At 43.2% G+C, this 24,651-nt stretch overlaps 3 protein-coding genes across 6 annotated transcripts; 1 reads left to right on the forward strand and 2 right to left on the reverse strand.

Annotated features, from left to right (window-relative positions):
- Nucleotides 1–7,584: 7,584 nt before the first annotated feature.
- LOC133923137 (uncharacterized) lies at nt 7,585–8,397 on the forward strand. Its single transcript, XM_062368579.1, has 2 exons — nt 7,585–7,779; nt 7,879–8,397. The coding sequence occupies exons 1-2, from the start codon at nt 7,585–7,587 to the stop codon at nt 8,395–8,397; spliced, it is 714 nt and encodes a 237-aa protein (XP_062224563.1).
- A 7,633-nt stretch (nt 8,398–16,030) lies between these two features.
- LOC133922249 (uncharacterized) lies at nt 16,031–20,241 on the reverse strand. 4 transcript variants are annotated; one of them, XM_062367490.1, is made up of 15 exons: nt 19,911–20,241; nt 19,446–19,540; nt 19,194–19,299; nt 18,971–19,114; nt 18,324–18,428; nt 18,131–18,214; nt 17,851–17,966; nt 17,653–17,754; nt 17,458–17,571; nt 17,326–17,382; nt 17,184–17,250; nt 17,025–17,078; nt 16,737–16,811; nt 16,622–16,657; nt 16,031–16,479 (listed from the first exon to the last, which is right to left on the reverse strand). In XM_062367490.1, the coding sequence occupies exons 2-15, from the start codon at nt 19,475–19,477 to the stop codon at nt 16,366–16,368; spliced, it is 1,206 nt and encodes a 401-aa protein (XP_062223474.1). In that variant the 5' UTR covers nt 19,478–19,540; nt 19,911–20,241; the 3' UTR covers nt 16,031–16,365. The 4 variants fall into 4 exon arrangements, with proteins under 4 accessions (XP_062223474.1, XP_062223475.1, XP_062223472.1 ...); XM_062367491.1 differs by having other exon boundaries at nt 19,446–19,567; XM_062367488.1 differs by having other exon boundaries at nt 19,194–19,302; nt 19,911–20,240.
- Nucleotides 20,242–22,478: 2,237 nt separating this feature from the next.
- Nucleotides 22,479–23,414, reverse strand: LOC133923139 (glutathione S-transferase T3-like). Its single transcript, XM_062368580.1, has 2 exons — nt 22,965–23,414; nt 22,479–22,883 (listed from the first exon to the last, which is right to left on the reverse strand). Exons 1-2 carry the CDS (start codon nt 23,412–23,414, stop codon nt 22,479–22,481), a joined length of 855 nt encoding a protein of 284 aa, XP_062224564.1.
- Between the last annotated feature and the right edge of the window lie 1,237 nt (nt 23,415–24,651).

The following is a 24,651-nucleotide window of genomic DNA, read 5'->3' on the forward strand; positions in this document are numbered from 1 at the left end:
GGCACCAAGCACCCCGCTTGGCCTTGATCATCCTGCCGTCGACTTCCAAGTTGCATTCATCACCTGCACACTATGAGACAAGCAAACACATATCTCCAACTCTAATTCCAGTTAGTCCATAATCAATATGCTTAAATAAAATCCCAAATCAATTTGAATCACATCAATGCTCATACAAAACCAAAGATCATCAAACCAAATAAATACCAATGTTAATCACTCATCACAAGTAAACCAAGGCACATTTCAACTTGGTTTCTCAATCTCCCCATTGATGAGTGCATTGACAACCCTCATAGCACAAAGATTTTGATTTGAAGAAATTAAAACAAGATAAGCTCATCCAAGTGACTAAAAACTCAAGAAAGAATAAAATGTGTCACTTAGCATAAGAAAGGTTGCAAAAGCCCTAAGAGATGCAAAGACGAGCCAAAAACCTCAAAAGAGCAAGAAAAACTCAAAAACCCAAAAACACATGCTCCTCCTTGATGATTGCACATGTTCCATTTTTTCATTTCAAGATAAATGCAATTTTCTCCCCCCTTTGTTGAATATTTATGCTAATATGTTTGGGTATATTTTCTCCCTCTTTGGCAATGCAAACATCAAGGATACAAAAGTATGCAAAAGATGTGCAAATGAAAAACAAGCCTACAAAGCTTCACATATAGATCACAAAATACTTGTAAGGACTAGAGATGTCAAAGTACTATAAGGAGTAAACAGTATAACTCAAAGGCCCACAAAGTCTCGAAGTGAGTTCATGTCACAAGCACCAGAAGTAAAACAAGTTTTGATCATGTTATTCAATTATCCTAAAGATGTCACCATAAAAACATCCATAATTTTATGATCAGTGCAAATATTAGAGAAACTAGTGCTATGTCAAGTTCAAACTAGGCAACCAAATTCAACTACACGGGCTATGCAAACACCCACATATCAATCCAAACCTTAGTTTGACAATATAAAAAACAACATTCCTAGCACATTAAAAAGCACAAGTCAACTTTCTCATTTGATCATTTAGCTATCCTCAAGTGAGCTTTAAGCAACCATGTGTTCACTTCTTTGCAAACCACATGAAGCCTTAAGCTACCGTATTGGATTCAATTTTAGCTCAAACTTGATCATTTATTTTATTAACTCAATGTAGCATTCAAGATATGCAGTTTTTCACAAAGCAAAAGCAAGTTATGCCTTCGCGACACAAAAGAGCATATGCTCTCCCAATGGTTAATCATGGGCTAAATATATACATAGACAAAGATCAAAGACTCCCAATCCGTTGAACTGAACAAAATGGCCTAGCACAAGCTTTTCACAGAACTAGTCCTAATTTAAGCACTGATCAAGCTAAAAAAAATACTCAAAGGTGACAAGAGATTATATTCACATTTCAAGTTCATTCTTAGAAAAGACAAGCTTGCTCAACAAATTTTATGTCATATTTTAGTAAGAGCCTAAGCTTGCACAAATTGTTATACATCCCCTACACTTAGCACAAATTCGCAACTAGTACAAGTAAGTGCAAATAACATATAAGTGAAGCTTGCTAACATGATTATCTTACAAAAATGTTATGCAATGCAAATACAATAAAAATAAGATAGAGTATGTACAAAGGTAACTCTCCCTCACATAATGTCTAGGGATGGAACACACCAAGCTCTTCCCTTAAAAAGCCAAACCTTGTTGCATCTAGAGGTTTGGTAAAGATGTTGGCTAGCTGGTGTTGGGTATCTATGTGGCTCAACTTAATGTCTCCTTTCTCATTGTGGTCTCTCAGGAAGTGGAATCTCACATCTATTTGTTTGGTTCTGAAGTATTGAACAGGGTTATTGTCTAAGCTTATGGCACTAGTGAAATCTAACCCAAAGTCCCTCAAGGTAGCAACCATTCACAAAATCTGTGAGTAATAGTTGGCAGCAACTACACATTCAGCTTCAGCAGTAGACTGCACAATACTAGACTGCTTGCGAGAAGACCAACACACAAGAGAAGTACCAAGAAATGATAAGTAGCAGATGTACTCTTCCTATCAATTCTAGAACCAACAAAATCCACGTCTGAAAAGCCACAAAGAGAAAGCGAAGAGAATGCAGAAAACCAAAGGCCATACTCGAGAGTGTGCTTAAGATACCTCAGAATATGTTTTACCTCTTGGCGGTGAGACGTCCTCGGTAAACCCTGGAATCGAGCACGCAAGCAGACAACGAAGTGGATGCTGGGTCTTGTCGCTGTCAGGTACAAGAGGGAGCTGATCATGTTCCTGTACTCTCGCTGGTCCACCTCCTCACCATCTTTATCTGGATCAAGCATGGTCGAGGTAGCCATCGGTATCGCCAATGGCTTTACATCACTCATGTTGAACTTCTTCAGCAAATCCTTAGTGTACTTCGTTTGGTGGACGAATGTACCTTGCTTGTATTACTTGATTTCTATCCCAAGGAAGATGTTGAGCTCACCCATCATCGACATCTCGAACTCTCTGCTCATAGTTTCTGCAAACTTAGTCACAAGTGTATAAGAAGAGCCACCAAAAATGGTATCATCCATGTAAATCTGAAAAATAAGAAATCATTGCCACGCTTGAGAGTGAACAAAGTTTTATAGCTGACCCCATCACATACCCATACCCTAGCAAGAAAGACCTAAGCCTATCATACCAAGCCCTAGGTGCCTGCTTAAGCCCATACAAAGCTTTTTGAAGCTTGTATACTCTATGCAGGAATTTGGGATGCTCAAAGCCTGGAGGTTGCTTGACATAGACCTCTTCCTCTATGAAACCATTTAGAAAAGTACTCTTCACATTCATTTGATACAACTTAAAACTTCGGGATGCCGCAAATACAAGGAGGAACCTAATATCTTCTAGCCTAGCTACTGGTACAAAGGTCTCTCCAAAGTCTATCTCCTCTACCTGAGTGAAACCCTGAGCTACTAGTCTAGCCTTGTTTCTTACTATAGACCCATCCTCTCCCTGTTTGTTTTTGAAAACTCATTTGGTGCCTTTGGTGTGAACATTTGGCGGTGGCTCTACTAGGACCCAAACTTGGTTTCTTTCAAAGTTTTTAAGCTCTTCATGCATGGCATTGACCTAACTCGAATCAGATAAAGCATGTCCAATATCATAGGGCTCAAAAGAAGCAACAAATGCAGAATCAGTGAAATGAGTATCAGAAACTGATTTGGACCTCGTTACCCTCTCACCAAGGTCACTGATCATCAGTTGTGGGGGATGTCATCGCTGATTGTGTTGAGGGGCTTCACGTTGTGAGATGACCTCCCCCTAAAACAATGTTGGTGTAGATTCGAAAATAGCTGAAGTGGAAGTAGAGGTTGCAGTACCCTCTACCGGTGTCGTGGAAGCAGGAACCAACTCAGGAGCGAGTGTAGTACTAGGAAGTAGTGGATCATCCTCATCATCCTTGAAAGTTGGAAGGTCACTGTCTACAAAAAATGATTTCGCTCATCTTCTGATCACCTGCACACTCAAATACAGGGCTAGCACAAGGGGTTAATTCATCAAAGGTCACAGCACAGGACTCCATGATGGTGTTAGTGTCAAGATTAAAGATCCTGTAAGAATGACTATGAAGAGAATACCCCAAGAAAATGCCATCGGAAGAACGCAATTTAAAATTGTCAAGATTGTCATGCTCTAGGATGAAGCACTGATACCCAAAAACTCCTAAATGTGAAACCTTCAGCTTCCTCCCAAAACGCAACTCATAAGAAATCAAATTCAAGATCGAGCGCAAGAAAATTCGATTGGAGATGTAGCACGCCGTGCCAATGGCCTCAGCCTAAAACTTCCTAGGATTCATATGCTCATAGAGCATCGTCCTAGCCATCTCCACCAAAGTGAGATTCTTCCTCTCAACCACGCCATTCTGCTAAGGAATGTGTGGTGCAGAAAATTAATGCTCAATGTCAGGCTCAAGATAGAAAGCATTAAATAGATAGTTCTTGAACTCGGTGCTATTATCATTGCGAATTGCTTTCAATGCACTAGGGAGTTCTTTGAACAATCTCAAATCTAAGCTCCGAAAGTGTGAAAACACTTCATCCTTGCTCACAAGAAAGAAAACCCAAGAGTAGCGAGAGAAATCATCAACAATGACAAATACATACCACTTTCCACCCGTCGAACGAACTCGGAAAGGACCAATAGTGTTCATAGGGAGAAGTTCTCCTGGTCGTTCAGTCATCACTAGATTGACTACTGGGTGAGAGGCGGCAACTATCTTACCATGCTGACAAGGAGCACAAATGAGGTTCTTCTCAAACTTAAGCTTGGGCAATCCTCGGATCAAACCTAGAGTACTCAAACAAGTAAGCAAGTCAACACTCATATACCCTAGTCTCCTATGCCACATCCAAAGCTCAGAAGAAGGTTGAGTAATCAAACAACGAGAAGAATCAAGAGACTAAGAAAAATTAGTTCCAAAAACTCTCCCAACTCTGAAAATCTGGCAAATCAAAGCGTCTAAAGAATCAAGAACTTGAGAAGTATCGCGTTTGAAAAGCACTTCCAAGTCCTCATCTAACAACTAAGATATATAAAGCAAATTATATCCCAGATGCTCCACCAAAGCCACATCCTTAAGAGTAAAACTCTCATTCACCCTTATCATACCTTTAGCTTTCACCCTTCCTTTTTGATCATCCTCGAAAGCGATGTACTCATGCCACTTTGTCAGGGTGAGGCTGGAGAACCATGATGTATCTCCAGTAATATGGCACAAACAACCGGAGTCCATGAGCAACTTGTTCTCCAAGCCTCCGCCTGCCACTTTGGAGGGATCAAGCTCGGGGTCATTGTCGTTGTTGTTGTCCACCATGAAGCAGAGACCAGTGAGATCCTTGGCCTTCTTCTTACTCTTCACTTACGGTTCATCCTCCTCTGAGCTCTCCTCCTCACTTGAAGAGGTGTCGATGTCGCTGAGAGCTGCCATGAACGCCCTAGAAGCTGTATTGGCCATCTTCTTGGCCATCTTATTGCAGTTCTTCTTGAAGAAGGGCTTCTTGTTCTTCTTCTTGTGCTTATCATAGTCGTGGTCGTGGTCTTCCTTCTTCTTGAGCTTGGGGCAGTCCGCCTTGAAGTGGGTGATGTCACCACACTCAAAGCAGGCATGAGAACTGCCCCTTCTTCGGTCTCAGTGGTTGTTGTAGAAGCGGGTGAATTTCTTCACGATCAGTGCAAGATCCTTATCATCAAGCACATCCACTTGCTCCTCTATGATAGAGATCAAGGAAGACAAAGCAAATCCACCAAATAAAGTGTTAGCACAAGAAACATAAACTTCAGACTGGTTGCCACCGTTAGGTCCGGAAACCAACGCCATGTTCTGAGACAGGGGGTTTCCGAGACCAATCCAAGCCGCCTTGGCTATCTCGATAGACTTGAGCTTGCTGAAGAGTTCATTACAAGTTAACATGTCGTAACTTGATGACTCTTCAATGCTCGAGATCTTTCACTTCCCATATGCTATGATCCAGAGCATAGAGAAGCTTGATCGCTCTCTCGTGGTCAGAATAAGGCAAAACACCAGTTGATCGAAGATTGCTAACAATTCCATCAAAGCAAGCAAACATGGCATTCAAAGGCCCTCCGGGACCTTGCATAAATATTTGATATTCTTGGTTTTATGTGCTTTGGCTTCAATCCATGTGTATTAGCACTTGAAGAAACAAGAAAAGATAAACACCGAGCAACGAAACTCTCCAAGTTGATTGTCTAAAGGCAAGGGAATTCAGACCCTATCACACAAGTGTGTGTATGTGAATTTTATGCCTCTAGCAACAAGAAAAATGACCTCACAAGGTGCTGATATTTTAGCCCAAAAACCAAAATCAAAATCAAAATCAGAAACCGAAAAACTTGCAAACTTGTAAGGGAACCAATAGAGGGAAACAAGAAGAAGGGGAATTCAAGCATATGCAAAAACATGTTACTCAAAGAGATCAGCCCTATTTTAGGCTGATTACAAAGATTTATCTCTCAAAACTCTCACATATTACATATGCTAAGCACTCATCCTTCTCTCCTCTAAAATCCTAACTCTAAACTCCCAAATGGGTGGCACAAGGAGGCTCAAGTGGCTGGTTCAAACTCTCTCATAGCCCTATCCCTCTATTTATAGGCCTAGGAAATATAACCTCTAAATTTTCTAGCTTTTTCCCAAAATACTCCTCTCTTGTAGTACACTCCTACCTACCATTAAGGGTATTTTGGTCCATTTTCTTCTCCATTCATCGGACGGTCGCGGCGTCTTCACGACTTAGCTTCTCCTCGATGCAAGCTTCACGATGGTGCCATATACTCCTCTAGTCCTCCCACGGTTTTGAGGCCAAACCGTGAAACTGTATGCACGCTTCTCAAAGCATGACTCACCGCCTTACTTACACCTTAAGCAAGCACTTCGATGTCAAAGCGTGTACTCCGTTATGCAATCCTGACCGTCAGCAAGTCTTTCCCGCTCCCGATCCCTCGAGCCGCCTTGCCACTTGCACCGGTATCCCCTTCGCTTGACTTTGTTAACACGCCGTCTCCATCCACCTTCCATTCACGTGTTCAGCTAGAATCACCCTTGACTCCGCCCGAACTCCTTGATCATTCGACACCAAGCACTCCGCTTGGCCCCGATCATCTCGCAGTCGACTGCCAAGGTTCATCCATCACCTGTACACCATAAGACAAGTAAACACAGATCTCCAACTCCAATTCCAGTTAGTCCATAATCAATATGCTCAAATGAAATCCCAAATCAATTTAAATCACATCAACGCTCATGCAAAACCGAAGATCATCAAACCAAATAAATATCAATATCAATCACTCATCACAAGTAAACCAAGGCACATTTCAACTTGGTTTCTCAGTGGGTGTCAGAGATTCATTTCACACGGTGCGGAAGCAAGGAGTACGTATTTGGTCCATATACAGCTGGAGCATCGTTTAGGACTTTGTAACGTGCGTTATGCATGGGTCTAGTTTGAGTCAGAATATGAATCGTGGGATGGCATGATTCGTGTTAGGATTTGGAGTTAGCAGGTACTATAAATATGAGTTATAATCTCTAGTTTTGTAAGTTGGAAGTCAAGTTGCAAGTTGAATAGAGTCATAAATTATTCTCTAGAGAGTTTTCATCTTGCTTCTTCTGTTTTGTTGTTCTCGTCAAGAAACTAGTTCTCGTCAAGTATCAGGTACTTCTCACCAAGTAGTACGCGACTCGCACGTAACTGGTCGGTCAACGTGATCAAAGAGTAGCACACATGAGGCGAATGCGTGTTTGAGTAGAGCTCGCACTAGCTGGTCGTTTTGCATGGCCTGAACTAGCTGGTCACTCTCATGGTCAGAACTAGCTAATTAGGTGTGTGGTTGAGGGAGCGTGAGCTGGTCACTGCATGGTCACGGTTCAGCGAACTGGTCATGCTCGTGATCCTGGGAGTCGTAACCAACATTTGGTATAAGAGCCGAAAGGGCGCAGCACCAACTCATGAAGATGTCGATCGTTCCTTAGTACGAGGTAAAAGTGGGAGAGCGGCGGTGGCCCATTTCAGTACTCATAGTTGACGATGACAATGAACTACACGAGCTGGGTGATTCATGTGCAAGCGATGATGGATGGTCAAGGCATCTGGGAAGTAGTCGAGCCGGTGGCCAGTGCATCCATCAACAAGAAGAAGGACAAGAAGGCGAGGTCGCATCTCTTTCAAGCACTCCTAGAGGACCTCCTGATGCAGGTGGCGAGGAAGAAAACTGAAAAGGAGGTCTGGGACTATCTCAAGACAAGGTTTGTTGGTGAAGATCGTGCCAAGAACGCACGGCTGTAGATGTTGAAGAGTGAATTCAACACCATGCACATGTAGGAGGGAGAGACGTTAGACCAGTACACCAAAAAGCTCAACACCATGTCTGTCGGGTATGCCAGTCTGGTGGAGATGCTGGACGACATTGCATTAGTCAAGCAGTTCTACAACCTCGACAACATGCCATTCGAGGAAATTGTGGGGCGGCTAAAGGCTTTTGAAGAACGTGCTCGCCCACGTGCATCTGACAGCAACAGTAATAGCGACAGTCAGCTTCTGCTCACCCGGGCCGAGTGGCAGGTGTGGCAGAAGGACAGCGACGACTCCTCGTCAAGCAACAAGGGCAAATACCACCCTCCTTCAGATAGCAACCATGGTCAGGGTGGTCGTGGTTGCGGCAGAGGTGGTCACGGTGGTACGTCGCGTGATGACAAGGAGAGCGACTTGGGCGGTGGTCGCCGCAATAAGAGTCACATCAAGTGCTACAATTGCTACAAGATGGGGGACTACGTGAATGAATGCAAAGGAACCAAAGAAGAAGGAGGAAAAGAAAGGCGAGACACACCTCACACGTACTGATGACACCGAGCCGGCCTTATTGCTCGTAGTGTCAAAGGAAACTGCACCAGGGCTGCAGCAAAGGCGGGAGGTCATGTTGCTGAATAAGGAGAAGTTAAAGCCGAAACTGCACGACACCAAGGAGGGATGCTCCAGCTCTGTGGTCTGGTACCTAGATAGTGAATCTAGTAATCACATGAATGGCGATAAAGAAAATTTTAGAGAGCTGGACAAAGGTATCACTGGTAGGGTGAAGTTCGGGGATGGCTCCACAGTACAGATCATGGGCCTAGGGTTGTGTTCAGTTGCAAGAATGGCGACCAGTGGCTACTGCAGGAATTCTACTACATTCCAGGACTGTGCAGCAATATCATCAACTTAGGACAACTTACCGAAGTTAGTCACAAGGTGATCATGGATGATGAACATCTACATGTGTATGATGGAAGTCTTGCACGTTTGCTGATGAAAGTGAGGCAAACTCCAAATTGCCTCTACAAGATCGAGCTACATCTGAGGCGAACTCCAAATTGCCTCTACAAGATCGAGCTACACTTAGCGATGCCAGTCTGTCTCCTAGCTAGTCTTGAAGACCCGGTGTGGCTTTGGCAGAGGCTCAGACATGTCAACTTCACAGCGCTGAAGCTACTTGTTGGCAAGGAGATCGAAGTGGGCGTGCCACTGATCACACCCAAACTAGCTATGTCAAGGGTGTTTAGTGGCGAAGCAGGCAAGACAGTCGTTCCCAGTGGCTACAAGTTTCAGGACGGAGAAGCCACTCAAGCTTTTACATGCGGACCTGTGTGGTCCAATCACATCCTCGACCCTCACCGGTAATAACTACTTTAAGTTAATTGTTGATGGTTACTCATGGTGGATGTTGGTGTATGTGATCAAGATGAAGGATCAAGCCTGCTCTGTGTTCAGAAAGTTCAAGCTGCAAGCCGAGAGCATGAGTGGGCGGTGTGTCAAGATGTTGATAATAGATCGCGGTGGGTAGTTCTCTCTGGCGAGTTCACCCAACTCTATGAGGAGGTTGGGATTGAGCGGCACCTCACTGCGTTGTACACACCACAACAAAATGACACGGTAGAGTGGAGGAACCGGACAGTGATGGTGATGATGAGGTCCCTTTAAGAGCATGAATGTGCCTGGAAGATTTTGAGGGGAGGCAGTACGGCACACGGTGTATCTGATGAACCACTTGCCGACGAAGGCACTGCGCACTCCATTCGAGGCCTAGAACAGAAGGAAGCCGCATTTTGCGCACTTTCATGTGTTCGGCTGTACAGCACATGCGAAGGTGACAACGCCACACTTGAAGAAACTCGATAATTGATGCCAGGCAATGGTGTATCTTGGCATCGAGGACAGCTGCAAGGCGTACCGTCTCTTTGATCCATGGTGCAGGAAAGTTCATGTAAGTCGTGATGTCAAATTTGAAGAAAATATGAAGTGAAGTTGGAGTACAGGCGCAGGCGGCAGGGATCCATCGGACTTCATCGTCGAGGAGTAGTTCAACAACGAGCCAGTAGTTGGTGGCTCTGTGCCTCACGTGGGTGGCCCGACAGGCGTGCTAGCGCCCATGGCACAAGGCGATCTAGCTCCTTCATCGACTCTTCTAGCCAGCGAGGTGACACTAGGAGGGCCAGTAACCAGGGCACGTGCTACAGCACGCGCAGCAGCAACCTCCCCGATAACTCCCACCACTCTATTGATGTCACTGACTCCTGAAACACCAACAGATGATCTGTCCACACCGCTACCGAATGGGAGCAGTAGTACAGACGAACGGCTAGTTCGTTACAGGCACATTGACGACATCACGAGAGATACTCGAAGGGTGAAGCTTGACGAGGAGGACATGGAAGAAGAGGCTATGCTCATGGAGATAGAAGAGCCATCTTGCTACCTTGAGGCCGCTAGGCAATAGGTCTGGGAGGACGCCATGGCCAAGGACATCGAGTGCATAGAGAAGAATAACACATGGACTCTCATAGCACTAATGGATGAACATAAGCCCATTGGACTTAAATGGGTTTACAAACTGAAGAAGAACACAGAAGGAGACGTGATCAAGCACAAGGCAAGGCTGGTTGCGAAAGGATATGTGCAGTGGCAAATAATAGATTTCGAAGAAATGTTTGCGCCGGTGGTGAGGTTGGACACCGTGCGCATCATCTTTGCTGTTGCATCCAATCGAGGTTGGTAGGTTCATCACTTGGATGTCAAGTCAGCATTCTTAAATGGTGAGCTCGAAAAGAAAGTATACGTGGCCCAGCTAGAGGGTTTTGAAGTGAAGAATAAAGAGTGTCTTGTGCTCAAACTTAGCAAGGCGTTGTATGGACTTCGGCAGGTGCCACGGGCACGGAATATTCGGCTTGACAAGAGCTTGAAGCAGCTCAGATTTCTGAAGTGTGCTCAAGATCATGCCATATATAGAAGAGGATTAGGTCTTGCATGTGTGATAGTCGGAGTATATGTTGATGATCTCATTGTGACAGTCGAAGTATATGTTGATGATCTCATTGTGACAGGAGAAAGTCCAAAAGAGATCATGTGATTCAAGCAGTAGATGATGAGTGAATTCAAGATGATCAATCTCAAATTGCTCAATTACTATCTCAGGGTTGAGGTAGTGCAAGAAGATGGGCGAATTACAATCAAGCAAAAAGCATATGCGAAGAAGATCCTTGATCAATTAGGTATGATGGATTGCAACCCCACAAAATTCCCCATGGAACAAAGGGTGTAGCTGCATAAGGATCCAGATGGATAGTCGGTTGATGCAATTGAGTATCATCGCATCATTGGTTGTCTAAGGTGTTTGCTCCATACAAGACCTGATTTTTGTTTTGCTATTAGGGTGACAAGCAGATTCATGGAGAAGCCCACAATGATGCATCGTAAGGCAGTGAAGCAGATTCTTCGATATTTGAAGAGCACCATGCATTATGATCTTTTGTATACGAAAGGAGGAGAAATAGAGGAGATCGCCAGCTACATGGACAATGATCTGGCTGGTGACATGGATGACAGGAAGAGAACTAGAGGTATGAACTTCTATATCAATGATAGTCTAGTGTTATGAAACTCGCAGAAGCAGAAAACAATGGCGTTGTCTTCATGCGAGGTTGACTTCTTAGCGGCAACGACGGCAGCATACCAAGCACTATGGCTTAGATGTCTGCTAGTGGAGCTAACTAGAGAAGAGCTAAAAGCAATGAAATTGTTTATTGACAACAAATCAGCAATTGCATTGATGAAGAATCCAGTATTTCACGGCCGCAGTAAACACATTGATACCAAGTTTCACTTCATCCATGAGTGCGTTGAAGGAGGCCAGATTGAGGTAGAGTTCATCTGCACAGAGGAGTAGCAAACCGATGCTCTGACGAAAGCATTGCAGGAGGTGAAGCTGGCTGTCATGCACCATCTTCTAGGAGTTCGTGATCTTGGCTCATGTCAAGATTAGGGGGGTATGTTGGACTTAATCCTAGCGTGGGCGTCAGAGACTCGTTTCACGTGGTGCAGAAGCAACGACTACGTATATGGTTGGAGCGTCATTTAAGACTTTGTAATGTGCGATGTGCATGGGTCTAGTTCGATTCGGAGTCTGAATCGTGGAATGGCACGATTCGTATTAGGATTCGGAATAACGGGTGCTATAAATATGAGTTGTAATATCTAGTTTTGTAAGTTGGAAGTCAAGTCGCAAGTTCAATAGAGCTGTAAATTATTCTCCAGAGATTTTTTATCTTGTTTCTTCTGTTTTGTTGTTCTCATCGAGAAACTAATTCTTGTTAGGTACTTCTCACCGAGTAGTATGCGACTCGCATGTAACTGGTTGATCAACATGATCAAAGAGTAGCACGTACGAGATGGACGCGTGTTCGAGTACAGCTTGTGCTAGCTGGTCGTTCGCATGGCCTGAACTAGCTCGTCACTCTCGGGGTCGAAACTAGCTAGTCAGGCATGTGGTCGAGGGAGTGTGAGTTGGTCGCTCGTGTGGTCGAGGTTCGGCGGACTGGTCGTGCTCGTGATCTTAGGAGTCATAACCAACAAAGGAAGCCTATGTACGTGTTGGGGAGGAGAGGTCCTTGGTTGGGGCAACAACGAGGGCGATGCCATGGCCACCCATGTCGGGTATGGCTGGGACGCTGCCGAACACGAAGGAGGAAGAGAAGGACTGGACCGCCACCGTCGTCCTTTTGCTCACAGAGGCGTAGCAGCGTCAAGTGGAACGTGTGGCCTTTGCGTGTCACTGTGCCGTTGGTCAGTTTGAGGAGGCCGCTCGGGGTGACCGTGGTCGTACAGTCAAGGGTGAGTTTGGCACCCGCCAAGCTGGAGTAGACAAACTTGTTGGCTGTCGCCCGAGATAGCGACGACTGTAAGGTGGAGGTCATAGAAGAAGAGAAGTTGCCACAAGGACACGAACTTGGCGTCGAGCATGTCGAACTGAGTGTGATCAGAATTCAAGTAACTTGTTACAGCTACGAATTCAAAGTTGTTGGTGTATATAAAGCTATCAGCTAGATTGCAATCTTGCTCATCAGTTGCCGTGTTATCTTCGGAGTTTTTTTTACAGTGTTATCTTCAGAGATGAGTTTTTTCTTGGTGTGATTTAATAATGAGTGATCGAAACAGGGAATAGAAATGGGAACTGTCGGTCGTGTGTGTCCATCAACCCATGGATCTTGGACCTGACTTCAGATCCTAGGATAAATTGGCCGACTTTGAGTACTAGCTGCTGATGGAGTGAGTGTTGATGTAGAAACTTGTGGAGAAATGGAGCCAATTGGGTTCGATTGATCGAGATCCCACAGTGAAGTCAGTATTTTTTTAAGATGTTCGTCAGGCTCGGTCTATAGAAGAAAGTCAAGAAATTCGTGCGCTGTGTGTTTACAAACTAATTAAGGCGTTAATATCCATAAGGAAAGCAGAGTATATAGCAATTGCAGCCACCGCTTGCTCGACATGAGAAATGATGTCTACAATTCGTATCACCTTTTTTTAGGGCAATTTCATAGCACTCTTTTAAAGTTGCTACTTCAAACTCAAAATGCGTTAGAAAAAATTATCAGTAAGTACGAAAAGCTTCCAGGAACCTATAGAAAAGATAATTGCCAAAAAATAGTGTCATTTATGTTTCTATGTATGAGAGTTTTTTTACTGGTGTTTTCCCAAAAAAGAGTTTTTCAGACTGATGATTCATCTTTTAAGAATTTGTTGATAGTCACAATTATCTCACCTTCGTTTATTTTAACATAGCACGATTTTAAACTTGAAATTTTTTACATAGGTAGAATAATTGAGATGTGGATCTAGAGCATTTGGGGATACTACAATAGGGTGATTGCACATGATCTGAAATATTTGTTCGGAGAAGTGTAACATACTGAAAAAAAGAGTCTGGATGTACAAGATTGGTAAGGTCAAACTATTTTTTGGGTCCCTTTGCAACAAATTAGGAATTTTAAAGGAAATGTGAAGGAATTAAATCCAAAGTAAAATAAATAAAAAGTATATGCATGGTATTTGAATCGTAGGACTGCATCAAAGGAATTTTGGAGGATAGAAAATTCGCTCCACATTTTGGAACAGGAGGTCCCTGACCATGTTTCTAATTTCTTTGAGAGTTCATATGCATCTTCTCTCTTTCTCTCATTGTTCTCTCTTGCTAATGAGCATCTACATCAAAATTCTTGTATTTTTCCTGTGAACCATCCAAACACATCATGTGAGCAATTTATATGTTTTTCCATTCCAAAACCTTCAAGGTGCTAGTCAACTCCAGTTGTGCGCTTTCTGTATTCTATGTTTTGAGAATTCGGCATTCCAAATAGGCCCATAACTTCGGTTAATAAGAACTTTTGAATATTTAGGTTGACCGAACATATATGATGAGTACATTTGTAACGGAAATCATTTTCATTATACTACAATTTTGTTATGTTTTACCACTGTAGTAGACAGAAAATGGTCAAGATTCATCGACCAAATGCTACCTACATCCAAGACACCAACTTTGTTCTTAGAGGTATTAAGCCAACTACAGCCACTCAAAAACCAACAATAATCTACAACTAGTGAAAGAAATGGGTAAATTTATATCTTTGCACACTCCATGTTCCAAAAAAGCTAAGGGGTCCTTTGGAACGTAGGAATTTCATAGAAATCGTACAGGAGTTTCACAGGAATCAGTTCAATTTCACTGATAAAACACAGAATTTGGAAAAAAAATCCTGCAATCCAAAAGAGGCCTAAGGGTGCGTTTGGTAGAGATCCAGATTCACATAGAAACGTTTCAGATCCAGATTCTCTCTGAAAACGTTTCTCTGGTGAATCAGAATCACTTGCTAAAACCATTTGGCTAGTTGTCTGGATTCAAATGTTGGAAAGAGAATGAAGTGTTGGAATTGACCAATGTACCCTTGATATTTGTGATGATTTTTCAGTATATTTTAACATAGCAAATGAGGTACAAAATATATGCATCCATAATTATCTCATAATAGAATAATTGGCCCACTGTTTGAGTATTGAAAATATGAGAGGTACCAAAATACGTGCTTCTAAAACAACATTACAAAATGATAAATTGATCTATGACTTAGATTCCATAATTGCTTCCGCAAGATCATCACGAAGTCTATCCATATTAATGTCATTTGCATCGGATGTAGACGTATTGGATGAATTTTGAGAGGGTTGATGTGTTTCATATCTTCGAGGTATTGTGGACATGTAATTCAGATCCTCATCACATCTTCGAAAATGTTTATCAAGTATATGATTTTCACGAATGAAGTTATGGAGACACATGATAGCGGCTACAATTATCTTTTGTTTGTTCATCGAATAAGTAGGCATCTTAAGAAGTATCCTTCACTTCATCTTTCATGTGCCAAAAGTCAACAACATTACGAAGACACCCTCTCTCCAGTCAGGAACATGTACCTCTGTCCTTTTTATACGGTGATAAGTCTTCAGCTGGTACACCTAAGAACGTTCCCTGGAAGGTGTCACTCTTCACAATTCACAGTTCTTGGCGCCCCTATCTCGAAACAAAGGTTTTACTCACCATGACAAGCTAAGTTGTGGGGTGTGAAGCTTGATATTTTCTTTGGGAACCTTTCAGTCACTAGTTATTTTGACTCTGACTTGGACAAGTATAACTTAGTCAGACGTCATGCAGGGATCACAATGACGGGGTGAACACGTCTTGAGAGGTCAGAAATATGAATCTTAACTTGCAAGAACGTCTAGCAGACGCGGTAAAGGGTGGAATTTTTAAAGTGAAAATGATACGAATGAAAGCATACAGCCCAGAGCCCCGGATACACACACACCAGCACAGACACCAGCCGTACAGTCGTGACTCTACGGAGCCACATAGGATCCAGCTGAAAAGGTACACGAGCACATTCCAGCGTGGAAAGACGTGTCACGCCACTGGATAACAACGTTGTTTTATCATCATGCCACTGCATTTGGCGTGGCAAAAGGGTTACTTTAGGTAATTTAGACCGGCGAGGTTGATAATAAAATATTAGATTAATAATGATTAATAATATTCGTAGTTTCATCAACTGCCTCATTGCAGAATTTTGCCCAATGCAGTATTTTACCCAGTTGCGGACCAAAGCTGATCTTTAGCAAACAATTTACATATCAAAACGAGGAAAAGGATATCCATATTGCATTAGGTTATTAATACACAAATGAGCATCAAAGTACCCCACCTCACGGTCCCTCCTAAATCTCTACTTACATCGCAGCTAGCCTCACTACCCAAAAAATGACATTAAAACCAAGTGGAACGAGACTAAGATTAACCGTGCTGATTCTCGAGATGCCACATGTACAAATCTGGCCCTGGAGCTGCAGATGTATGGATGCATCTGCTTCAATGAATAATGCCAGTACGCAAGGACCAGGTTCCCGCAGTAGAAACCTTGACATGACATGTGAGGGGCGTGTACTCATCTAAACTGCTGTCGAATTAGGGGGAGTGATCCCTTGTTCCAAGTAATATGCCTTCTCCGCATCGGCCAACCTAGTCTGAAATATCCCCCATTCTTTTCTGCAGCGCGCTCTTACCTGTGTCCACAACCAAGTTAAATAGTAAGAGAGAATCGATATGGATACATATTGGATGCTGTGCAGCTCGATTCATGTGTCGGAAATATTAAATACTATGAAATATCCCCACATTATGTAAGATCGGTAAATAATGCCTTACCCCTTCCCATGGTGCTCTTCCATTATCTGACTTGCCCTGCGAAAATAAAAAGGTTACATAATCTGGCAATACATTAACATTGTACATAATGAGGTGTTATGAATAGTGGCTATACCTGGTTCCCAAGTGAGGGAACAGCTTGATGAACAATCCATTGAGCATCGACAACTCCAATCTTCTCATGGGCCGGCTATTTAATTGAAGATAAAGTTAAAGAGTTCCAGCTCAATAAATTGTGAATGGCTTGAAATAGCAAGTAAAGTGGAAAAGACATTAAACTGGTAATCATGTAAATGTTGATGCTGCTATTCTGATAGGAAGGAGCATGAACTGTGTGGTTAACCCTTGAGTAAGCGAAGAAATGGTGAGATGAAGTAATATGCATGCTAATGGCAGAGAATACCTCAACACATTTCCTAAGAGCAAAGTCGAGACCCCATCCATGGACTAAGTCATTCTGCAGAAAACTGTGTGTAAGCATACTACCACTTCAGACAAACTACTGACTTTGCATACTACCACTTCAGACAAACTACTGACTTATCATGTAATGCCACCTCACCTGAATCATATGCCATACACAGCGCCATGCATTTCTGGAGAACACAGTTGCCATAATCTCAACAAATCTGCACATCAAATTGAACATTAAGGAAGATAATTGGACTAAGAAAATTAAATACACGATAAAGATTTGGCCCTACGCTGCACATGGTGGAAGATGAGGATCAGCACACCAGCCTGGTCTCTCCTCAGTTACTCTGTATGAGGAAAATTATTAAAACAAAAAATGGCTTATCATTAATCAATGAAAAAATATCAGTTCAGCAGCTCACTTGTGAACTTCTTGATCACCACGGCGTTTAGTCATTTGCCATGTTAGTCCTCTGTCAGGTTCCAGACCAGGCTGAGAGATTTCCAACCCATGCTTCATAACAAGTTCAATATACCTGGAAAAAATAGCATGGATATGATCTTAATCAAGATGATGCACCAGTTGAACAGAAAGAAAACAAGAATGTAATGCTTACTTCTCTGCATTGAAATGCTCAACACCTAGATCCTCATCCCAGATGAAAATGTAATCATATCTGGCAACGACATCGGGATGCAAAAATCGTTTTGCATACCACCTTAGATAAACAAGAGAAGCACATCATTAAAGTTTCGCAGTCAAACATTCCATAGGGAAGATCAATGCAAAAACGCGAATAATAGCAATAACCTACCATTTAGTCTGCTTCCTGACACTCACATGGATGGCTCTTTTAGACCACTCAAACTCGTCCCATTCAGTAGTCCGGCCATCATAATGGAACAACATAATGGTAAATTTATCTGAAAACTATACAAGAAACACACATGAATTTGGAAGAAATGATCGCATGCTCATTCCAAATAAAGTGACTACAAGTTTACTCGGATGCATGATCAAGTGTACATCAGCTTCAGAGTTGATTAGTTTGATGCACCCAGCTTAAGCAGGTAAGGTGTCGGTCTGTTAGTTACCTTTTTGACCGCTGCATCAATATTTGCCTTTTGCCCGATTCCAACAGTAAAAGTAACAAGATACCTCGGCTCGCTAGTAAGGTCCTGATGAATGACCATATGTTTTAGAATGTAGATTTCATATGAAAGAGGTTGAAGAAAACCTCCAATTCAAGGCAGCATTGAGCAAATTACAACAGTAACAACCACCTACCTCACTTGGATCACCCCATAATCTTCTGGGATAAAGATCTGTTTCAGACACAACAATGCCTGGCGGAAGTCTTTCAGCACCTTTTGGATTTGTGGGAACATAAATCTGCACACAGAATTGTGCAATCTTTTTAAGAAAAACAAAAAGTAAAAGCAGCAACCATCTAATTGAGCTAAATATGTCATATGAAGGAGTGAAGGTCCACAATCAATCGCCAGTAGTTTACGAAATACAAAATTGAGTCACCAACTGTCACACTTACAATGAAGGTGATGGCTGACCTACTTTAGATCAACACACATGTAAAGCTTAAAATTTTGCACAATGCATGAGAAACACAGTAGCAAAAAATATATATAATAGAACCAACAGGCATGGGCTACAAAATAGCAAAATTTGAGAACTAACTAAATCAAGGTCAATAAAACCTAGGGAAGCAAGTTTTGTATTTTTTGGATCATTGGGTCCACCCAAAACTCAAAAAAAAAATGAACTAGAGATTCACTCCCACTTAATTAAGTTAAGAAAAAAAAGAACTAAGTAGTGACCTAGAACTACCCATTGGGTACCCACTTGTATCCCTAATAAAACCCATACAGCCAATATAACAACATCAGAATGTATAAAGTACTGGTGTGTCAAAGTACCTTGGGAATTTCATCAGAGTTTGAATCAGAACTGTTCTTTTTGTGATTATTTGCAGATGCCCACGCATGGTTCAACAATGTTTGGGTTGTGATGCCAGAGTCTCTATCTTCAATGTACGAGATAATGCTGGAAGGGAAGTGAAGCTGCAAAGCGCATTCAATACAATTATTCTATAAACAAAGTTCATGACAAGAAAATGAGAGTGGCAGATGAGCCCCTTACCTTGGTTATGTTGACTGTAGGGAAGGATATCCCAAACAAGTAACCCAGCATGACACCAACAACTGCTGAAAATATAAGCTTCATGCCCTCATTTGATCTTGGCATGCTGCTGCGGACAAATGTTGACAGTAAATTATGATGAATGACATGAGCACAGCAAAATTGTTATACAATAGATGTATTAGCAGTCAAATATACAGGTGGAACAATAGCTGCTTAAAAGGAAGCTTGTAGCTGTGGTACTGGACATACCTACGGCCAATGCCATTGGAGGACTTTGCCATGGGAGCTGTTAATGTTCTCCTTTTGGTGGCAGCAGGAACTTATTTATCAGAATAGTACAAGCATTGCAGAAGAAACATGTAGTGCCACAACTGTTAGTTGTAAACCACATAATAGAACAACAAATCAGAGCTTGTTGAGTAGCATAAGATGGTCCGAACAGGAAACACGAAAATAATAAGAGATGGTTCTAATTTAACAGGTTTTCTTCCGAAAGGTATAATTAAGCAAGTTTATGATGCGCAAAGGCAAGCAAATTTTTGCCAGCAGTTAAGCAGCTGATTTCAAAACTTTAAAGAAACAAAGTTCGTGCCTTAGTCAAGAAAAGACGCGTTTTGACGGAATCTCGCAAGAAAGATTTGAAATTTGGTCCTCACATCAGGCAGGGAACAAGTTACGGAACTGCGAAAGAAAGCAATCTGCGCTAGAGCTTACCAATCAGAACGAATCAACAGGAACCCCTCCGGATCTCAACACCCCTCCAACGCCGGGAGGGGAGGGCGGCGACAAGGAGCAGGACAGCCGCGGCAATGACGTGCGCGCGGGCAAGGACAGCAGCTCAGCGGGGGAGGAGGCGGGCGGCGCAGAGGCGTTGGGTCTCTACGGGGCGGCGGCGTGCTTGACGGGGCGAGGCGAGGCGACGGGGAAGTAGTAGTAGAAGAGGACTAGTATGACATTAGGAGGACAGAGTTGGAACTGGGGGATGCAAGGCAGGATCTGGTTGTCCCACACATGGCAACCAATCATCCACAAATCACCACCAGCTAGCTTAGCTAATTCCGCTCAGCTAATTAAAGCACTGGATCACTGGAGAGTGGGGCCGGCCCCGCCCTTGTGCCGTCTCTCCTCTCTTCCGTTTCGTGCTATTGTTTTTATTTTCTCCTCTCTGTTCCTGCTCGGTTAGACGGTTTCGTTCTCTTTCAACTCAAAATCCTTACGGAGAGGTTCTCTTTCCAGATTCGTTCTCTTCAAATTTTTACACTTTAACAGTATTTTTTTCTTCGTTCCCTCCTTTAACAGATTTTTAATATCCTATCATTCTTTTTAACAACCATTTTTTTTTATGATACAGTGTGTATATATAGTACTTGTACGCCATACATATTATTTTTAAGGGGATCAGAACGATCGCTACACATGGAATCTAATTTATTTCGGAGATGAAACTATAAAAAACCGCTCAATAACAGTACCGTTTCGACCTATCGTCGTGGATAAGAATGTTGTCATGGTTGGCAGGAAGCATATGGGAGATGGCTTCTTGGGTACGAGTCTTCCCTTGGAAGGAATTGTGTACGGCTGCTTCTCCTTGAAGGGGAAGCTAAGCACGGGTGACTTCCATGCAAAGACTGAAGTCCCTATTAAAAGGGTCGGCCACCATATGTGAGAAGCACACTTCTTTTCTATCTTGCATTTACACAATGAGCTCGACAGAAAAGGGATGCAACCAAGAAGCTCGGCCTAAGCCCCCTAAAAAAATGACTGCGGCCATCCGGCAACTAGCGTACGGAGTCAGTTCCGGCGCAGTGGATGAGTATGTGCGGATCGGGGGTAGCATAGCGATGCTGGCCTTGAGGAAGTTTGTCCACGCTATTGTCTTTCTTTTCTCTGATGAATATCTTCGGGCTCCCACTGCAGAAGATACCACTCGACTCTTGGCCGAAGGCAAGCGGAGAGGGTTCCCCGGGATGCTTGGGAGCATCGACTGCAAGCATTGGGTATGGAAGAACTGTCCGAAAGCATGGCATGGCGCTTATACCGGCCATACTCGCAAGCCGTCCATAGTTTTAGAGGCGGTTGCGTCGTACGATCTATGGATATGGCATGCTTTCTTTGGAATACCTGGTAGTCTGAAGGATATAAATGTTTTGCACCGGTCTAACATTTTCAGCAGGCTAACCGATGGGACTTCGCCAAATGTGTCATACACCGTTAATGGTAACAGGTATGACATGGGGTACTACCTCGGGGACAGAATTTACCCCGAATGGGTGGCCATAGTGAAGCCAATTTCAGCATCAAGAGGCAACAAAAGCGTGCATTTCTCGCCATACAAGCAGCAGTCCACAAGGATGTGGAACGTGCATTTAGTGTCCTGCAATTGAGGTTTGCCATAATTCGCGGACCAGTTAGAATTTGGGATCAAAGCACGCTGCAGAACATAATGACCGCATGTGTCATAATGCACAACATGATAATTGAGGATGAAAATGGAGGCGCCGCTTCGGAGGAGGTGTTCGACTATATGGGCGGGAAAGCGATAGTGCATCACGATCTAGACCAAGCGATCCTGCATTATGTCGAAGCCACTAAAGCCATCAAGAACTGTGCATTGCACCACCAATTGCGTGAAGACCTGGTGGAGCACCTTTGGAGTTTTCATGGAGCACAATAGAACTCTGATTGTTCGTGTAGTACTGTGGCATGTATGTTGTTTTATGTTACCCTAAGGTACCATTTGTAACGTGGTACTAAGCATATTTTGTATCATGCTATCGTTGTTGCGAACCTAGTGAAGTGAGTACTTGTGACCCGTGTTCGTAAGCACATGTTGTGATGTTCATGGATGAAATAAAGTCTGTTGCATTCGATAACCAGGAAACTGTGATGATTGAAAACCAATATTAGAATAGTATTGTTCACCTAGCTCACAGAGTAACCAAGTTTGATAGGACAACAAAGTCCAAGGACCAACAAATAAGCAGGACATCAAGTATTGTTCACCTAGCTCACACACTAACAAAGTTTGCCACTGCACCAAAGTTCAAGTCGTGATGCACATCAGAGGGAAGCAGGATACATAAACATCAATGCTGGGATGACATGATACATCCAATACAAGATGATCAGCACATAGCAGGGAACAGAAACATGGCCGCATATGGGGTCTCCTCTACGAGCTTCCACCTTGCCAGAATATCTTCTTGCCTCTTCCTGTAATACTCTCGTAGGGGACCACTAACAGTGTCCAAGTCGACCTTCATTATACGTTTGTCTTGGTCATTAACTCAGACCGATGCCTGCAGGCGCATTACCTGGATCTGCTCCTTCTTCAACTCGACCATAACCTTCTTTTGTTTCGGTAAGATCAGCTAGGTGCCTTTCATACATACCACCAGAGATGGTTGCCAATGATGTAGTGGAAGGAGATTTGCGCGCACGGGCCGCTTTAGCTGCGTCCCATCCAATAGGCCAAGGAAGCTCCGTCGAAGCGTTCGAGGCCGTGTCATTCGTCACTTCGTTGCATGCAGCTTGGCTCAATTGTGCATCCACCACATCCTGCAGTTTTTGTGCCTTCGCAGACTCGTGGGCGTGCCATTTCGGGTGGTCGGCAAGCATGACCCAGCAGTGCATGTATGCAAAAGGCTTCCCCTTAATGCCCTTATATGCTGTGTAAGCTCGAGCCATCTGCAAAAACAATGAATGAGTTGTTGTTCCTGCATATTCCAGGTAGATTGACAACAAAAGATCAGCACTTTAAATGGTTACCTTGTCACGCTCGTTGGTCCCGCTAGGATTCAGCTGCTCAACCTTCCTAACATGCACCGCAAACTTGCTAATTGCGTCCATGATGAGCTTCATGTGATTGATCAAAGCCTTGTCGGACCTAGTCATCATAGTTGGCTTCCTATATGTGTTGAAGTACTTGGCGATTCTTCCCCAATAAGTCTCCTTGGACTGATCTGTACCAACAACAGGATCCTGGCTGACGTTTAACCATGCTGACATGAGCAACTCATCTTCTTCATCTGTCCACTTTGTTCGGTCAGTTTTTGGCTCCACCTTCTTCTTCTTCTTCGATGTTACCTTCTTCCTACCCTTCTCGTCGCTGCCCAAGCTGAATTGCCCTACCTCCTCATGTGCAACAGGAGTGTCCGAAACATCGAACTGTGATAGGTCCGCTTGCGGTACAGCAGATGAGGAACCCTGGGCCCCCATGTCCTGGAATGGCCAAGTCATACGATCGAAACCATCCTGAAGCATACTCTCATAAAATGGATCCATAGCACCCCTTCAAATCATTCACAGCAACCATCAATAGTTTTGGATATTACAACCAAAAGCATAGAGCAAAGATATACTGGACGACACACATCATAGTTTCAATTTCTTGCATTGTAATAACTACAAACCAATGCACAACAGCAGCGAAAAAGAAAACCATTTCAGTGTCAACTCCCAACCAATTACTACATCATAGTTTCAATTTCTTGCATTGTAAGAACTACAAACCAATGCACCACAGCAGCGAAAAAGAAAATCATTTCAGTGTCAACTCCCAACCAATTTTCAGGACATGACATAATATGAACCTATGCACAGTTCATAGTTCCAACACATGAGACAATAATAACCAAAGGTCACTTTTGGTTTTCAACCCGTGACAAAATCAAAACTCATGGCCAATTGATGTTTTCAGCACAAGAGAACAAAAATACCAAAGCCCCCATTTTGTTTCTCAAGGCCATGACACAATAGAACCAATGCCCGATACATGATTTCATCACATGACAACTTCACAACATTTGCCCTATTTAGGTTCTCGGGACTCTTGACAAAAACAAAACCAATGCCCATATGATGTTTGCAGTGCAAGACAACATATTAACCAATGCCCATATGATGTTTGCAGCACATGACAACATATTAACCAATGCATAGTTCATAGTTCAAACGGTGCATGAAGCTTCTTCATTCATACATTGAAAACCATAGCACCTCATACAGCGCAAACCGACTACATGAACAAATGCAATCATACAGGCTTGACCTAAAACATTAAGCTAGCGTCTGCTCTCAACTAATCAACAACCTTTGACACCACAGGTGCACTCCCAGCAAAGCAAACATGAACTACTCCACTAAAACCAAGTCACACTTCTGAAACCAAACACTAAACCCGATTATAGCCTCCAGGATCGATCCGATTCAACTAAGATGACCTCCTCCGTACTGGAACACAGAACCCCATCCGTGCTCCATTCAGAAAGTAGGACGTCGTCTTCGTCATTGTTCATGGATCCGCATGCTTCTTCTTTAACCGCCAGGCTGCTGCTGTCCGGCAAATCAGTAGGGATCTACACGACCGAACCGCGTAGTGCATCCTCCAATTGGAAAACAAGCTGAACCAAATTGGCCACAATGGCATCGACCTCTAGCAGCACCATGTTCAGGT

Source organism: Phragmites australis, chromosome 6 (genome assembly GCF_958298935.1).
Source record: "Phragmites australis chromosome 6, lpPhrAust1.1, whole genome shotgun sequence".
NCBI lineage: Eukaryota > Viridiplantae > Streptophyta > Magnoliopsida > Poales > Poaceae > Phragmites > Phragmites australis.

Bases quoted from the DNA above. Each gene is read 5' to 3' on its own strand.
- LOC133923137 (XM_062368579.1), top strand. From the start codon at position 7,585: ATGACAATGAACTACACGAGCTGGGTGATTCATGTGCAAGCGATGATG. The intron at 7,780-7,878 runs GTCTGGGACTAT...ATGCACATGTAG, and splicing joins GGAAGAAAACTGAAAAGGAG to GAGGGAGAGACGTTAGACCA.
- LOC133923139 (XM_062368580.1), bottom strand. From the start codon at position 23,414: ATGGGGGCCCAGGGTTCCTCATCTGCTGTACCGCAAGCGGACCTATCA. The intron at 22,884-22,964 runs GTAACCATTTAA...TTGTTTTTGCAG, and splicing joins GGACCAACGAGCGTGACAAG to ATGGCTCGAGCTTACACAGC.
- LOC133922249 (XM_062367488.1), bottom strand. From the start codon at position 19,477: ATGGCAAAGTCCTCCAATGGCATTGGCCGTAG. The intron at 17,755-17,850 runs GTAGGTTATTGC...TGTTTATCTAAG, and splicing joins GTCAGGAAGCAGACTAAATG to GTGGTATGCAAAACGATTTT. The intron at 16,480-16,621 runs GTAAGGCATTAT...TTGTGGACACAG, and splicing joins GAAGAGCACCATGGGAAGGG to GTAAGAGCGCGCTGCAGAAA.